Source organism: Procambarus clarkii, chromosome 87 (genome assembly GCF_040958095.1).
Source record: "Procambarus clarkii isolate CNS0578487 chromosome 87, FALCON_Pclarkii_2.0, whole genome shotgun sequence".
Taxonomy (NCBI): Eukaryota; Metazoa; Arthropoda; class Malacostraca; order Decapoda; family Cambaridae; genus Procambarus; species Procambarus clarkii.
In genome coordinates, this window is record NC_091236.1 from 4,897,664 (window position 1) to 4,915,099 (window position 17,436).

Here is a 17,436-nt window from a genome sequence, read left to right on the forward strand (position 1 = left end):
GCCAGGATACGAACCCTGGACAAAGCGCTCGCAGACTTTAGCACAGTAGACAAACGAAACGTTGCTTCTCTCTTTTTTTATGATCACAGTTCACAAACAAAAGAGCGCTGATATGCCATTTATATTGCCACCCTTTAAATAAACAGTGATCAGCACGCTAATCAAGCAGTTGAGTTCGATTTCTAGACAGGAGGTTTGGAAAGGTTTACTTGCTCCTGATATATCTGCAGTAAAAGAGATACCCGGGAGTTAGTTGACTGTTGTGGGTTGCTGCACCTCGGGGAAGGTAAGTCCTTGTCCTAGCAGGACCTCGATAACACTCACAGGTTTCTGAACCTTTACCCGAGTTTCCAAGCAGCCGGGGAGTGATGTTGAGGCTGCTTGGGGCATTCCAGGGTGTGGGAACCCATTCCAGGGTGTGGGAACCCATTCCAGGGTGTGGGAACCCATTCCAGGTTGTGGGAATCCATTCCAGGTTGTGGGAATCCATTCCAGGGTGTGGGAACCCATTCCAGGTTGTGGGAATCCATTCCAGGGTGTGGGAACCCATTCCAGGTTGTGGGAACCCATTCCAGGTTCCCACAGGCCCTTGGCAACCTGGAATGGGGCTCAAGTGAAGTGCCTTGCTCTCTCACCACTCACAGTCTTGAAACTCTAAATGCTTATCCCAGTAGTGTTCCTACATCACCTTTATGATGGTGTATTCCACCTTCGGAATATGAAGTTCGACTTGTGGTGGAGCGGACGGCTGCGCCAGGGACTCAAGGGGGAAGAACACTTCTTGGTAAAGTGTAACTGTGTTGTTTAGTGTTGTTTGTTGTGATACAATGGTTGTTATTGTTTGTGTTGATGCGTGCAAGGGCGCTCTGACACGCTGTCATACACCACCAGAGTGTTAACACACATACCTTACAATACAATACAATACAATACAATTTTATTTAGGTAAGGTACATACATACAATAAATATTTACAAGGATTGTTTGACTTATAGGTATAGCTAGTACATACAATGCCTAAAGCCACTATTACGCAAAGCGTTTCGGGCATGATAAACTTAAATGACAAGCTTAATACTAATTGAGCATAATGAGTAGAATGAAAACAAGAAATGAAAACATAGATGAAAAAGCAGCACAAATACAATTATGTCGACAAACAGCGCTCTTTAAAGAAAAAAACAGACATTGGTTGACAATAGAAGGGTAAGGTAGGTTACAGGGAATTTATTAGGTATAGCTTCGCTTTTAACTTAAACTGGTTGAGAGAGGTACAGTCTTTAACATGGTTGGGAAGGTCATTCCACATTCTGGGCCCCTTGATTTGTAGAGCATTTCTAGTTTGATTAAGTCGTACTCTAGGAATATCAAAACTGTATTTATTTCTGGTGTGATGCTCATGGGTTCTGATACAACCTTCTATGAAGCTTTTGAGATCAGGATTTGCATTATAGTTTAGCGTTTTATATATGTATAATACACATGAGAGAATGTGCAGTGACTTAATGTCTAACATATTCAGAGATTTAAGTAGGGGTACCGAGTGATGTCTGGGGCCAGAATTGGATATTGTCCTAATAGCAGCTTTGTGTTGAGTAATTAGAGGACGTAAGTGATTTTGGGTAGTAGAGCCCCAAGCACAAATACCATAGTTGAGATATGGATAGATAAGGGAGTAATAGAGAGTCACCAGGGCAGGGCGTGGTACATAATATCTGATCTTAGAAAGAATGCCCACAGTTTTTGAAACTTTTTTTGATATGTTTAGAATGTGTCCCTGGAAATTAAGCTTGTGGTCAATGAGAATGCCAAGGAATTTGCCATCTAATTTGTTACAAATTTGGGTATTGTTTATTTTGAGATTTATTTGATTAGAGGATTTATTGCCAAACAGAATATAAAAGGTTTTGTCAATGTTAAGGGTGAGTTTGTTGGCAGTTAGCCACAGATGGACTTTATTTAGCTCAGTATTTACTGTGGCATTTAGAGCAAGGGGATCAGGACTGGAGTAAATGAAGGTTGTGTCGTCAGCAAATAGAATTGGTTTGAGGTGTTGGGAGGCATTTGGAAGGTCATTAATGTAGATGAGAAAGAGGAGAGGGCCAAGTATGCTGCCCTGGGGAACACCAATGTTGATGGGTAGGGTGGGAGAAATTGTATTATTCACAGAAACATATTGGAGCCTGTCAGTAAGGTAGGATTTGAGGTATTGTAGGGAGTGTCCTCTGACTCCATAATGATGTAATTTAAGAAGAAGGTTTTGGTGGTTGACAGTGTCAAAAGCTTTACGCAGGTCCACAAACAACCCAACAGAGAACTCATTTTTATCAAGAGCTGTATGAATCGAGTTAAGCATACTAATAAGTGCATCGTTAGTGCTTTTTTTTGGTCTGAAGCCATATTGGCAAGGGCTAAGTATATTGAGTTTGGCTAGATATGAGTAAAGCTGCTTATAGATTAGTTTTTCAAAAATTTTTGACAAGTTTGGCAGGATAGATATAGGTCTGTAGTTGTTAACATCTGTGAGATTACCACATTTGTGGACAGGCTAACATAGGCTAACGTGTTGGGGCTAACACAGCACCAACACACACTAATATAACCCCAACACACTAACACAGACAAAGACAGCAACACAAACACAGCCCTAATATAGTGCTAGGGGAGAGAAAGTGGTGACAGGCAATAAAACATACCTGAATTGCGTGCGTTTCTTTCAGGTGAGATGAGACGGGTGGTAATGATAGAGGTGTTGTTGGTGATGGTGGAGGTGGTGTTGGTGGGGGTGGTGGAGGGGGCGCGCTTAGCCCTGGACCTCTCCAACGTCAAGGATCCCCAACACCTGCAGGCACTCCAGGACTTCACCCTCTCCGCCTTCTTGGTTATGCCCACCACCACCACCTTCACCCTGGTCATGAACCAGCGCGCCAGGGCGGTAAGTGCCTTACGCTCTCTTGCCCACTGCCTTCCCTGCCCCTTGTTCTCTTCCCTCCCCTCCTCCATTTGTTTCTTAGTATTATGCTCCACTGCGATCTATTACCCTCAACCATGATCTAGTTCTCCTCCACCGCGATCTACTACTCTCAACTGAGATCTACTACTCTCCAACATTATCTGCTACTTTCAGCTACTGTCACCACGTTCCTCTTGCCTTCTCCTACTGCTTCCACCACCAGACACTCGCCACCGTCCCTCTAAGACCACACAACTGTACTCAAGAGAAAGCGTTCATTGTTGACTACCGAAGTTCCAGAGGAAATGGCTTCGGCGACCTTAATTCCAGCAGTGTATTCAGGTCTCTGTTGGTTTGTTTGTCCTCATGTTAGGGAGTAATACGTGTTGATGCGCAATGTCCTTACAGGAGATGTCTGGCAGCGGAGAGGGACCACAACTCAGCAACAGCAAGCACCTGGAACACAAGGAACAGCAGAAGCAACAGAAGGAAGAGCAGCAACAGCAGGAACCGCGGGATCGGCAGCAGCAGCAATCTAGCAAATCTCTCCTCTCCGTTACCAAGGTAAGATGCTTCATCAATTCACACATTGTCACGACTTTAGCTCACATTACTCAAGTCTGCCCGTGCTCTAGGACACGTTTTCTTAAATTTTGCGAGGTGTGTTGACATAGCAGGCTTGCCGCCCGTCCTAAGCCAAATAAGAAAGAGCCTTGCGTTCGTCTCCCAGGCGGGGGAAGACGTTTGGCCGAATTTCCTTACACCTGATGCTTATGTTCATCTCATAGTAAATAGGTACCTGGGAGATAGACAACTGTTATGGGTTGGAACCTGGATAAAAAGGCCGGGTGTTGACCCCAATAAGCCGTATGGGCTTCATGTCTACGCACAGTTCATCTCATCTTTTTCATTATTCCTCCTCTCATTCCAGGCGCCCGTCTCACCAGATGAGCGTGCTGGCAAGCTCCTCCTGGGAAGCGGCGAGCTACGATCTCCTTTGCCTAGTGCAGAGGATCTAGGACCCTCTTCGTCTGTTGTAAAAGAACTAGGACTCCCTTTGCCTAATATAGAGGAGCTGGGACCCTCTTTGTCTGTTGCAAAGGAACCAAGACCCCCTTTGTCTGGTGTAAAGGAACTGGGACCCTCTTTATCTGCTGCAAAGGAATTAGGTCCCTCTTTATCTAATGCAAAGGAATTAGAACCCTCTTTATCTGCTGCAAAGGAATTAGGTCCTTTATCTAATGCGAAGGAATTAGGACCCTCTTTATCTGATGCAAAGGAATTAGGACCCTCTTTATCTGATGGAAAGGAATTAGGACCCTCTTTATCTGATGGAAAGGAATTAATACCCTCTTTGTCTGCTGCAAAGGAATTAGGACCCTCTTTATCTGATGGAAAGGAATTAGGACCCTCTTTATCTGATGGAAAGGAATTAATACCCTCTTTGTCTGCTGCAAAGGAATTAGGACCCTCTTTATCTGATGGAAAGGAATTAGGACCCTCTTTATCTGATGGAAAGGAATTAATACCCTCTTTGTCTGCTGCAAAGGAATTAGGACCCTCTTTGTCTGATGCAAAGGAATTAGGTCCCTCTTTATCTGCTGCAAAGGAATTAGGACCCTCTTTGTCTGATGCAAAGGAATTAGGTCCCTCTTTATCTGCTGCAAAGGAATTGGGACCCTCTTTGTCTGATGCAAAGGAATTAGGACCCTCTTTATCTGCTGCAAAGGAATTAGGACCCTCTTTAACGAGTAAAAAGGATGCTGGATCCTCTTTATCTGATGTACAGAACATAGAAGCTCTTTTATCATCTGATAAAAATGACCTCAGGACCTCTTTGCTGGGTGTGGAGGAGCAGGGGCCCTCCCTGCTGGGTGTGAAGGAGCAGGGGCCCTCCCTGCTGGGTGTGAAGGAGCAGGGGCCCTCCCTGCTGGGTGTGAAGGAGCAGGGCCCCTCCCTGCTTGGTGTGAAGGAGCAGGGGCCCTCCCTGCTGGGTATGCAGGAGCAGGGGCCCTCCCTGCTGGGTGTGGAGGAGCAGGGGCCCTCCCTGCTGGGTGTGGAGGAGCAGGGGCCCTCCCTGCTGGGTGTGGAGGAGCTAAGGGCCCGACTACCCAACATCAGCGAGGAGAGTCTGAGTGTGGTGCGAGCTGTCCTGACGGGCGAGGTGCCAGGCCTGACACTGGCACCTACTGACGAGGACTTCGACGAGGCCCTGGAGTTGATGTACGCGTTAAGGGCCCGTAGCTGGCTCCCTGATGCCCCGCTGTCGCCCCCTAAGGTAAGATCACTCCCCAGGCTCCTTGATGCGGCTACCAGTGATTCTGGTCCCCTATCGATATCTCCGTGTTGTTTGCGTCACACACATTAAAAATACCAGGCCAAGGACTGGAACAGTAACTACACAATCTATAGTCTATTCTAGGCCTAAAGAAGGAATCCTAGGCCTACTATACGCTGTCTTAGGGCCCCCTGAATGTCTCAAAACAGTTTAGTTACAACTATTTCCAATATGCTAGCATCTGAGGCCATCTAATATGTGCAGGGTGCAGCACACCCTCGTGCCTGGGGATTCTTGGGGGTTTCTGGGGATTCCTGAGGATTCCTGGTGACACATGCCAGTGCCATGCTTGTGTGGCACCCGCGGCAACGGCGTCTTGTTGACATGAGAGACACGCCTGCTCCACCTGTTACTCCTCATCTGCCTTCTCTCTTCCCTCCATAGATAGAGGCCCTGGAGGACGCTGGTATGAGGCGGCCGGAGGTGGAGCGTCACCTGCAGGAGTTGACCTCGAGGGTGGAGGCCCTGGAGGAGGAGGTGGAGAAGGGTAAAGTCAGCGGTAGGGGGTTGAGCCATGACTCTGCCGGCGCTGACAACCTCCTCAGCACCATGCAGGTGAACCAGGACAGTCTCAAGAAGATGCTCAACTCTGTCTTCTCCGTCACAAGAAATCACGGTTTGTCTACCTGAACATTTGCCTGAATTTACCTGAGGACATTTATGTAAATTCAGTGGTGTTCCACTGAATCCTAGAGGATTCAGTGGAATCTCAGGTTGTACTGCTTTCGACCATGTAGTGGTCTGTAGTGTAGTGCGTAGTGGTCTAGGGTGCTAGCTTGGGAGTACCAAGTAAGCGGGTTCGAATCCTCCTTATAGCTCACACTGATTTTCTCATTATAAACATTTATATATTTCTTGAAGACTGTAAATATTACCTCCGCCGCCCTCCAACAGAGACGGCTCCCCTGGACAAGATGGCGGCTATGCTCTACGTCACAAAGAAGTTTGACTCTTACGGACTGATGGTGGTGGAGCACGTGTTCTCTGCTGCCGAGTACTATGTCTGGGTGAGGCGAGTAGGCTCTAGCACCTGTGTAATGTTGCACCTGTCTACGTCATCGCATACGGACCCTAACCTAACCTAGCTTAACTTAATCTAACTTAACCACATAGTCTTAAACCCTCCTTTAGGTTAGTCCATTTGTTATGCACCCCATACTCATCCTGTGAGTGGTAGTGAACCCCATACCCATCCTGTGAGTGGTAGTGGACCCCATACCCATCCTGTGAGGAGTAGTGGACCCCATACCCATCCTGTTGGCGGTAGTGGAGCCTATACCCATCCTGTTGGCGGTAGTGGACCCCATACCCATCCTGTTGGCGGTAGTGGAGCCTATACCCATCCTGTGGGCGGTAGTGGAGCCTATACCCATCCTGTGGGCGGTAGTGGAGCCTATACCCATCCTGTTGGCGGTAGTGGACCCCATACCCATCCTGTTGGCGGTAGTGGACCCCATACCCATCCTGTTGGCGGTAGTGGAGCCTATACCCATCCTGTGGGCGGTAGTGGAGCCTATACCCATCCTGTGGGCGGTAGTGGAGCCCATACCCATCCTGTTGGCGGTAGTGGAGCCTATACCCATCCTGTTGGCGGTAGTGGAGCCCATACCCATCCTGTTGGCGGTAGTGGAGCCTATACCCATCCTGTGGGCGGTAGTGGAGCCCATACCCATCCTGTTGGCGATAGTGGAGCCTATACCCATCCTGTGGGCGGTAGTGGAGCCCATACCCATCCTACAGTCAGTAAAGAGTAGATTACTACCAACGAGTTCAAATGGTTAGACAAAAGGTTGTCGAGTTCATGCATTCTGAGATCAATTGTAGCTTTAGTTATCTACTTTTTTGTATGTATCTTTACTTTTGGTGAGGAAAGTTTGGAATACTTTAGTGTAAAGTTCAGGGTAAGTTTGCCTTAGTCTTTTGATGCCATGTTAAGTAGCTGACAGTAATAGTCACGGACCTCAGAGGGTGATCCTCATAGCTTAATGAAAGTCTGTCATTATATACATAATTTTAGCAATTCCAACATTTAGCCATATCTGAGTGTACCTGAGGGCCACTATCTCTATCCACTATAGCCCCACTCTGCGCAGGTCGGGCGCTCTGAGCCTCTTCCTGTATTCCACAACAGAATCTAGTACCATAATGGTCATGCAGTGGGATTTGAACCCACATATATTCTCCCTCTCCCGCCATTTCCAGTTCGACGAGGCTCTGGAAGGGAGGAACATCATCGGGGTGCTTGTAGGACGCCTGTGGGGGACTCCGGAGGACGCGCCCCTGGTGATGGGTGCCCACCTGGACACAGTGGCTGGCACACCCGGTCTGGTCGACAACGGGTCTGGCCTGGCCGCCCTGGTGGAGGCTGCTCGCATCCTGACCTCCAGCGGCTGCGCCTTCGACCATTCCATCATCTTCGTCGCCTTCGACCTGGAGGAAATAGGTTGGTAAGGGGAAGTGTTGGGACGTTGGTAGGTGAGGACTTGTTGACGGTAGAGCCTTCTTCCGGATGCTGTTGGCCACACTTGGGAAGCTATGGATGAGTGCAATCGTAGTTGAAGATAATATTGTACTTTTGTGAGTCCACTGAGAAGAGGTAGGTGGCTAAGGACCCAATTTTCCAGCTGGGAAAAAGGCTTTGAGGCTTTCCAGGAAAATGGGAGATTTAGAGGGTTTCCAGAAAATTTCCTGGAGACGTGTACGTTTCCCGAAAAGGCACACGTCTGTATGAATGCTGACAAGGATAGGATAATGCTGAATAATAATATCAGAAGGTAATTTTACTAACGCTTCTAAATATGAATCCCAGTACTGTATATGCCAAATATCTCTACATATACATGTCCCCACATCATTTTCACGACGTTTCCCCACTAATGCCATGTGTGACGGTGCCTCACTAGTGCCATGTGTGACAGACAGGTTCCCCACGAGTGTCTGGTAACTCGAGCGTCTTCGACTCCAGGTACACAAGGCTCAGCCATGTTCGTGAAGGACTACCTGGGCAGAGCAGTGATGGAGCAGTTCGGTATCACCCGCCTCACTGGGGCCTTCGTCCTCGACTGTGTCGCCAACTGGGACCCCCGACCATACTCCCAGGTCAGTCTTCCGGGTCAACATGCCAATTCGATCTCCAGATCTTTCTGTGACGAGGCGTTCAATCCCCGACCGTCCAATTGGCTGGACACCATTCCTTTCCCCCGTCCCATCCCAAATCCTTATCCTGACCCCTTCCAAGGCGTCAGGATATTACCCTGATTTATTTATTTATTTATTTATGCATATACAAGAATGTACATAAGGAATGTGAGGATACAATTATGGTAATTACAGTCTTGTAAAGCCACTAGCACGCGCAGCGTTTCGGGCAGGTCCTTAATCTAAGAAAATTTTAAGGAGGTAAATACTTGCAAAATTTATAGACAAAAAAATGATAACAGATTACATGGAATGAAAAAGAAAAAAGATGAGAGAAAATTATAGGTACAGTATATTAAAGCACATAGGTAGCTATGATTGATTGCAATGACAGCTTAAAATGGTAGTTGACAACAAATTGGTAGGCACAATACAGCAGAAACAATATAAGATTGATTGCAATGACAGCTTGAATGGTAGTTGACAAAAATTGGTAGTCACAATACAGCATATGGCAAGCACATAAAAGAAGACAGCAATGAACACAATGATAAGGTTGTTTGATATTACATAAAAATTAGGAGATTGGGTAACACTAGGTACAGAGCAAATTTAAAGCTCAGTGTAGGAAACTAAATAGATGAAGTTAGGTACTTTTTGGTTTTGCTTTTAAATAAGGCAAAAGTTTTACAGTTTTTCAATTCACTAGGGAGTGAGTTCCATAGACTAGGTCCCTTAATTTGCATAGAGTGTTTACACAGATTAAGTTTGACCCTGATAATTCCCTCCCTCCCTGCATACGAGATGGATGAATCTTAGTGCTCCACTTGGCGGCAAGTTGCCAAGGAACAGAGATGCAGACAGTGCGTAGTGAAGGTGGTTACAGTGATGATGGTCGTGTGTAGAGTAGATTAAACAATGTTCAGGACTAAGGTATACTTTCTGATCGGTCAGTAAGCGCTTGTAGTTGGTATAATAACCGTCCAGAGGTTGATAGGCCTTATGGCCGTCACCCGACCTGATGCTGCCGGAGCAAGGCGAGGAGGGAAGGGTGGACGCAGACATGTTCATTTCAGTTCCCGGTGTACATACAAAATTTACTTTGTAATTTAACTATGTCCGGGTCTTAGGGAGTTCATTTGATGGGTCAGTAAGTGACTATGGTTGTCTGAACAACATTTGAAGGGTTGATGGTTGACTAGTAATGGCAGTTTTGGTTGATAGCATTTGTTTACCTGTGTGTGTGTGTGTGTGTGTGTGTGTGTGTGTGTGTGTGTGTGTGTGTGTGTGTGTGTGTGTGTGTAGTTGTAGCTACCTTTCTTTCTGGCTAACTCCATCAGCTTACTTCTCTTGTTCTAAACAAATGTTTCCTTATTTACCTGTGGCTCATCTGACTCTGTTTTCCATCTGTGGCATCTCGTTCTGATGTGTGTGTGTACTCAACTAGTTGTGCTTGAGGGAGTTGAGCTTTGGCTCTTTGGTCCCGCCTCTCGACTATTAATCAACTGGTGTACAGATTCCTGAGCCTACTGGGCGCTATCATATCTACATTTAAAACTGTATGGAGTCAGCCTCCACCACATCACTACTTAATGCATTCCATTTATTAACTACTCTGACACTGAAATTCTTTCTAATGTCTCTGTGGATGATTTGGATGCTCAGTTTCCACCTGTGTCCCCTTGTTCGTGTACCACCCGTGGTAAATAATCTGTGTTTATCGGCCCTGTCAATTCCCCTGAGAATTTTGTATGTGGTGATCATGCCTCTCCCTAACCTGCTCCTTTCTTGCCTCTACAACAGGTCTTCTCCCCGGCCTGGTACGAACTCATACCTGAACTCGAGAAAAGTCTGAAAGGCCGTAACTATTCTGGCGACTTCGCCGCTGTTATCTACCGATCCCAAGTGGAGTCTTACCTCGCCAACAGGTCGGTACTTCACCTCTATGTAACACTTTACTACACCTTCATCAAAATATGTACATCACCAAAATATATAATTTTACAACCCATTGTACCTTCTTGTATATAAAAAAGATAAATTGACATGCGAACTCTCGGATTGAGAGGGAGGAGGTATTAAATTAACTGGTAACTTTTGTATGTATAAGGTAACTTTACTTGGTATCTTCCCCTGTAACGCTTAAAGTGCCCTTTGCCAGAAGTAATCCCAAATATATGTGAGTACATGAAGCGTGAGCATTAACCCACATGCCCCACACCACAGGCTAGCAGAGCGGTACCTGGCTCTAGGCCAGCAACACTACAGGCTAGAGCTGATGCCACTGCAGGAGTTGGGTCCAGACCTGCCCAGTACGGAGGTCCTTCACAAGCATTTCGACTTCATTCGGTCTGACCACATCCGGTTCTGGTACTCCAACCACACGACGTCCTCCACCACCATCCCCGCTGTCCTCGTCACCGACACTGGTCAGCACTTACCTTAACACAAAATATCCATGGCAAGTTGATGTTGAGCAGACCACACACTAGAAGGTGAAGGGACGACGACGTTTCTATTCTTTCTTTCTATATGAATCGACTTGAGAATGGTCCAGGACGGACCGAAACGTCGTCGTCCCTTCACCTTCTAGTGTGTGGTCTGGTCAACATACTTTAGCCACGTTATTGTGACTCCTCGCCTGCATATCCATGGCAATTTTTCTCTTTATTGGAAGACATTCCATACTTTGAATAGATTTTTACAGTTAATTATTATACGCTTCGGAAACAGTTAACCATCTTCTTGACGACATATTTACTAATATTTCTTTTTTCTACTGATTGCCAACTTGAGGAACGTACATAGGAAGCACTATAGTAAGGGAAGAGAACGATCAGGAGAAAGCACCAAGCTATTACAACACTAGCACTTGGAAGGGATCAGGATGAGGATTTGGGATGGGACGGTAGGAAGGAATGGTGCCCAACTACTTGGACGCTTAGGCACCATTCCTTCCTTCCTTCTTTCTATATGACAAAATATTTATTGATACTGTTATGAATGTTATAATAATCAGGTTATAATAATAATAATAATAATAATAATAATAATAATAATAATAATAATGTCACATTTAATGGTATCGAACCCGTATTTCTGGCCTCCTCTTGTACACACACACTCCGGACTGAACTCCAACCTGAGAAGTCTACGAATGAGGATTCGATTCCATTAAACAGGCTTAATAGTTTCTTATGAATATTTTACGTTCTTGAAATTTCTTTGAGAAGTACGAGAGGTAATCCACTTGTATGTCCCGCCCCACAGGACCCTTCAGGGGAAAGATGCAAGAGTGCTACCACGGAGCCTGTGATGGTCCCCAGCTCTTGAAGGACATGGGGGACCTGGGGCTGCTGGCCAAGGTGGCGCAGGCGGTGGCTTGGACGGTGGGAGAGCTGGCCCAGGGGCGGTGTGGGCCCCGTGGTAGTCTCCACACACACACTTTCTTCAGGCTCCTCGCTACCTCCCGCTCACCAGGTCAGGACACAACTTATCAACATTAATAACTCGTGTTGTTTCCTTGTCATGGTATTGTCTCCTTGTCATGGTATCGTCTCATTGTCATGGTACATGTACATATATATATATTGGCTGCCTGTCCCCTGACAAAATGAATTATTAAATACCAACTTTAGTGGTCTAAATATTCGGTTTTCTGTGCTGTGGTGTATGACCCTAGTATGTACATTTCCTCACATACATCTAATAATCCATGAATGTGTATGGCTGTTTTTCTCTATTTATCTGAAAGCCATTTGTCTGCCTAGTGGCTTTTATGGGAACCGAAAGCCGGCGACTTGTCTAAGGAGCCTCCATTGTGACTGAGGTTTGTTCCAGCTGGATTTTAAACTACGTGTTAACATTTACAGGTTCGGGAGACCTTGAATAATAAGTGCTGTCTCTTTTAGATTGCCCTTAACATCAACCAACCCACACTAATGAATAAAAAGGAAATTAACAATATTGTTACTTGAGACCAGCTAGGTCCGGAACATTGTTACTTTCCTTCCTTTTATCAGTTGGTTATTTATAAATAAATAATATAATAATAAATGTTTATTCAGGTAAAGTACATACATACAAGAGATTTTACAAAAATGGATAGATTTATAGATAGAGCTAGTACATACAATGCTTAAGCCACTATTACGCAAAGCGTTTCGGGCAGGAAAATTATTTGATTTCAGTCAGTTATTATCCTGCATAATTGCTCTTTCATGTCTCTCAAGACAGGAAAGAACAGACTATTTGGGGGAGACTAAAGGAGACTATTGGCAGGACAAAGTCCACGATGCATTTTAGTGTCTGCCTGAGCCCAAATGTTCCCACTGTCAGGGGTCACACCGTCTACTGTATTATACATGAGGTTTTTGTCTCTCCCGATGTCATTAATAACTACATCCTTGGCTTGACTTTCATCATTTTTTTCCCCCAAGGTTTCTAGTTCTCTTCGAGTTCTGCCATTCCGTCAAGTAATTACTTGAAAGAATTCTACTCATTTAATCTAAATCATCCTGCCGTTTCTCATCTGTATGTTAATGCAATCTCTCTTGGTACTGTGAAGTTACTTGGTACTTCCCGCTAAACACACACCGAAACTACGACGTTGGTACAACGTTCGAACAAATTTTATCACTTCCTAACCAGTTATAACAACCAATATAGCAAGTTGTAACAACGTTCTAATACGTCATAAACACATTAAGCCAAGATGTAACAACTTTATTACAAGTTGTAACAAGCGGAAAATAGAGACAGTTTTGGTTTGTGTTTCCAGGGTTGTACTCTCTGTGGCTCTCAGCTACTGTGATATTCCTCATTTTTGTTAGTCGTCTCTAATCCCCTGTTTATACCCTTGACTTACCTCAACTATCTTCACATCCTCCGGTTCCGATTGTTTGTACTTCTGTGTAACTCCCCGCTGCCGTCGGGTTCAGGGTATATCCTCTCCACACACCCACCTCTACAATGCCTTCATTGTGGAACATCTATGTTATGCCTTGTCCCTCCACGCCGTGACGTGCTGCAGTAGTATACACGTCCCTTTGTGTTGCAGGGGCCGGCCTCTCCCTGTCTTCCCTTCACGATGACATAAAACAACAGAGCCTGCCAAACGCGTCCACCCCTCTGAAGCATGTGCATAGCCCTCAGAAGCCTGTTACCATCCATCTGGGGTCCGTGTCCAGCCCTCAGAAGCCTATTACCACCCCTCTGGGGACCGTGTCCAGCCCTCAGAAGCCTGTTACCACCCCTCTGGGGCCCCTGTCCAGCCCTCAGAAGCCTGTTACCACCCCTCTGGGGCCCCTGTCCAGCCCTCAGAAGCCTGTTACCACCCCTCTGGGGACCGTGTCCAGCCCTCAGAAGCCTGTTACCACCCCTCTGGGGACCGTGTCCAGCCCTCAGAAGCCTGTGTCCACTTCTCTAGGGACCGTATCCAGCCCACAGAAGCACGTATCTACTTCTCTAGGGACCGTATCCAGCCCTCAGGTGCCTGTGTCCACTCTTCTAGGGACTGTATCCAGCCCTCAGAAGCACGTATCCACTTCTCTAGAGACCGTATCCAGCCCTCAGAAGCACGTATCCACTCCTCTAGAGACCGTATCCAGCCCTCAGAAGCACATATCCACTCCTCTAGAGACCGTATCCAGCCCTCAGAAGCACGTATCCACTCCTCTAGAGACCGTATCCAGCCCTCAGAAGCACGTATCCACTCCTCTAGGGACCATATCCAGCCCTCAGAAGCACGTATCCACTCCTCTAGGGACCGTATCCAGCCCTCAGAAGCACGTATCTACTCCTCTAGGGACCGTATCCAGCCCTCAGAAGCCTGTGTCTACTCCTCTAGGGACCGTATCCAGCCCTCAGAAGCACGTATCTACTCCTCTAGGGACCGTATCCAGCCCTCAGGTGCCTATGTCCACTCCTTTGGGGTCCGTGTTGAGCCCCCAGGTGTCCGTCTCCAGCCCTCAGGAATCCCTGTCTAGACCTCAGGTAACCGCGTCCAGCTCTCAAAAGTCCGTGTCCAGAGGTAAGATGACCATGTCCAGACACCAAGTGCCCATATTCAGGCGCCAGGTGCCCATATCCAGACGCCAGGAGCCCATATCCAGACGCCAGGAGCCCATATCCAGACGCCAGGAGCCCATATCCAGACGCCAGGAACCCATATCCAGACGCCAGGAGCCCATATCCAGACGCCAGGAGCCCATATCCAGACGCCAGGAGCCCATATCCAGACGCCAGGAGCCCATGCCCAACCCTGAGGTATCCGAGTTCAGTCCTCAGGCAGCCAGCTGATCACTGATATTAACAAAATGCTTTTAATCGCCAAAATTATCAACCAACTGATAATTGACGAGGCTACAATGTATAATCCAATTGGGAACTACTGACATCACCAACGATCTTATGTCTCTTATATTAATGTCCATCAGTCAGTTGTCTCTAGATATTATACTTAGTAAATCCGATACCTTCGACAGCGCTCTCCTTATGTGCTTTTGTTCTTATATTGGCGTCGTCAGTGATATGTAGCCTCTTGACATATCCTGAGACACTGACGAGGGCTACACAGTCTCCTCCTGGCTTGGTGCTTCCTCTCGAGTACTTATGACGTCAACAATGAGCTGATTACTATGATATCAACAATGAACTGATTACTAGAGCCAATATTTTCAAAACCCTATTTGCACCAAATGTTGTATGCATTATTTGCAGGAGTTCAATAATAATAATAATTATGATCAAATCAGTTGGAGCCCCCGTGGGTACACGCAGGCACCTTAAATCACTGGACTATGATATGCCTGAGTAATGTACCTTGAGTCTCCATTGAGTCGACAAGGTGTCTCGAGGTATCGAACTGACACTAACTCAAGGGTCTAAACCTTACCCTCGTACACTGTGGTGTGGTACAAGAGTTCTTCCACTCTGTGGTAACTTCAAATGCACAAAGAAATCACATTAATGTAATGTATCCATGAGATAAATAGTTGGAGATATAAGAATTGAAATCGGCATTCTGGTTACTCTTATTTAAGGCGTGTGTTTGGTAGTACACGGGTTCGAATCCTTCTCATAGGTCAAACTAATTTTCTCATCAATACGTCACATTAATGTGATTTCTTTGGACAATAATATTATTAATAATAATTTATTTCTAAATACTACAGATGGTTTGAACAGAATTTATCTTTTTGTATAAAGTCATTAATCTAACCAAAGATATGTAACACAACATTGTGTTGTTTAAGATATGACACACATATGCTGTTGGGGTCACACAATGTCTCAAGTACTGGAGCCAGATTCACGAAGCAGTTACTCAAGCAATTACGAACCTGTACATCTTTTCTCAATTTTTGGCGGCTTTGATTACATTTATTAAACAGTTTACAAGCATGAAAACTTTCCAATCAACTGTTGTTATTGTTATAAACAGCCTCCTTTTTCTACCATGGAAATTATAATGTAGTACACACACACATTATGTACTACAGCATTAGGCTGCTGCAGTTCAAGTGCCTCGGATAAAACACATTCAGTAAATCATATCAGTTTATATCTTAAATGTATGTGCATTCTAGTATATAAAAAAATAATTAGATATTTTTTTAAAATATCAATACTAATAAAGGATTGTCTCAACAAATTTGTGTCTTTTTGAAGCCTTAAATTGTATAAATTCACTGAGTTTATACATTTTCCCACAGATACTATGGTATTATTTCCCAAAGATACTTGATATCCTGCACCATTTGGTCACCATTTGGTCCTGGAGACATCTCCCGTCACGCAGGGTGCAGTCGCGCCTCCACAGATCTCCAGTATCAGCTCTTGATACTGGTAATGGCTCAAGAGAGCCACCACTTACGGGCTATTCATGCCCGTGCCACCTTTTGGGTGGCTTAATCTTCATCAATTAATCAATCTGATATCCTGACAAGCCTATAGCATAATGGTCTACATCCTCGGCTCACAATTAATCAAAAGAGCCTGTTACAATCCCCGGCCGCGACACACACCTGTGTACAACAACGTCTCGGGAGATGCATGAAATCTGAACTAGAGAAATTTGAAATTTGATTGTGAAAACTCTGAATAACATGCACTGTAAACTAGAAATAAATATCACGAGTTTCCACACTGGCAGATGCAGGCGATGAGTCACAATAACGTGGCTAAAGTATGTTGACCAGACCACACACTAGAAGGTGAAGGGACGACGACGGGATAAATTCTACTTTTTTTTTTTTTTTTTTTTGAGATATATACAAGAGTTGTTACATTCTTGTACAGCCACACTTCCTCATCACAATCGACTTGAGAATGGTCCAGGACGGACCGAAACGTCGTCGTCCCTTCACCTTCTAGTGTGTGGTCTGGTCAACACTGGCAGATTTAAGATACAGTACAGAAGTTGAAATAAGTATATACACTGCACTGTACAGCAATATTGGGACATAGGAGGTAGAGGTACCGGGAGCTAGGGGAGACAACAAACAGGATAACCCATTCGTCCAGGATTCTCTTGCTTGGCCAAACAGAAGCAGAACAATAACTGCTAAATGCACTTGCGAGTGGACTTATAGATTCTGTGAATGTCAACACCTGCATCAAGAACATGAGGCAACTTTTGCTCTGAGGGTCAGAAACAGATGAAACTGTATGGGTCGAACTCTCGGCTGGATAATCAATCTTATCAACATGTAGACAGTGGGACATGTGGTGACTGTGTAGTTAAGACTAAAGGTCTAGATATTACACCATGTCGTATCTAAGTCGATTAAGGCAGCGTCTGGGATCCTGGTAGCTAGCTCTTCATCAAGTGGTCTGCCAAGCGGAGTTGACAGACCGGTTGGCTGCTTTCACCGGTAATTGGTGAAAGCACTAACCGTCTACAATTTGAAGGCTGACACATAATAGGTATTGCCATACAGAAATGTATCCTACAAAAGGTTAACAAAATGGCTTGAAAAATTAAACTGGTTCAAATACACAATTT

General features: G+C 45.5%; 1 protein-coding gene across 1 annotated transcript; it reads left to right on the forward strand.

Annotated features, from left to right (window-relative positions):
* The first annotated feature begins 2,729 nt into the window (after positions 1-2,729).
* On the forward strand, positions 2,730-16,083 carry LOC123747102 (uncharacterized). The gene is made up of 11 exons (XM_045729134.2): positions 2,730-2,935; positions 3,362-3,517; positions 3,885-5,231; positions 5,676-5,907; positions 6,186-6,298; positions 7,494-7,734; positions 8,257-8,390; positions 10,233-10,357; positions 10,656-10,858; positions 11,700-11,909; positions 13,489-16,083. The coding sequence occupies exons 1-11, from the start codon at positions 2,741-2,743 to the stop codon at positions 14,727-14,729; spliced, it is 4,197 nt and encodes a 1,398-aa protein (XP_045585090.2). The 5' UTR covers positions 2,730-2,740; the 3' UTR covers positions 14,730-16,083.
* The last annotated feature ends 1,353 nt before the right edge of the window (positions 16,084-17,436 follow it).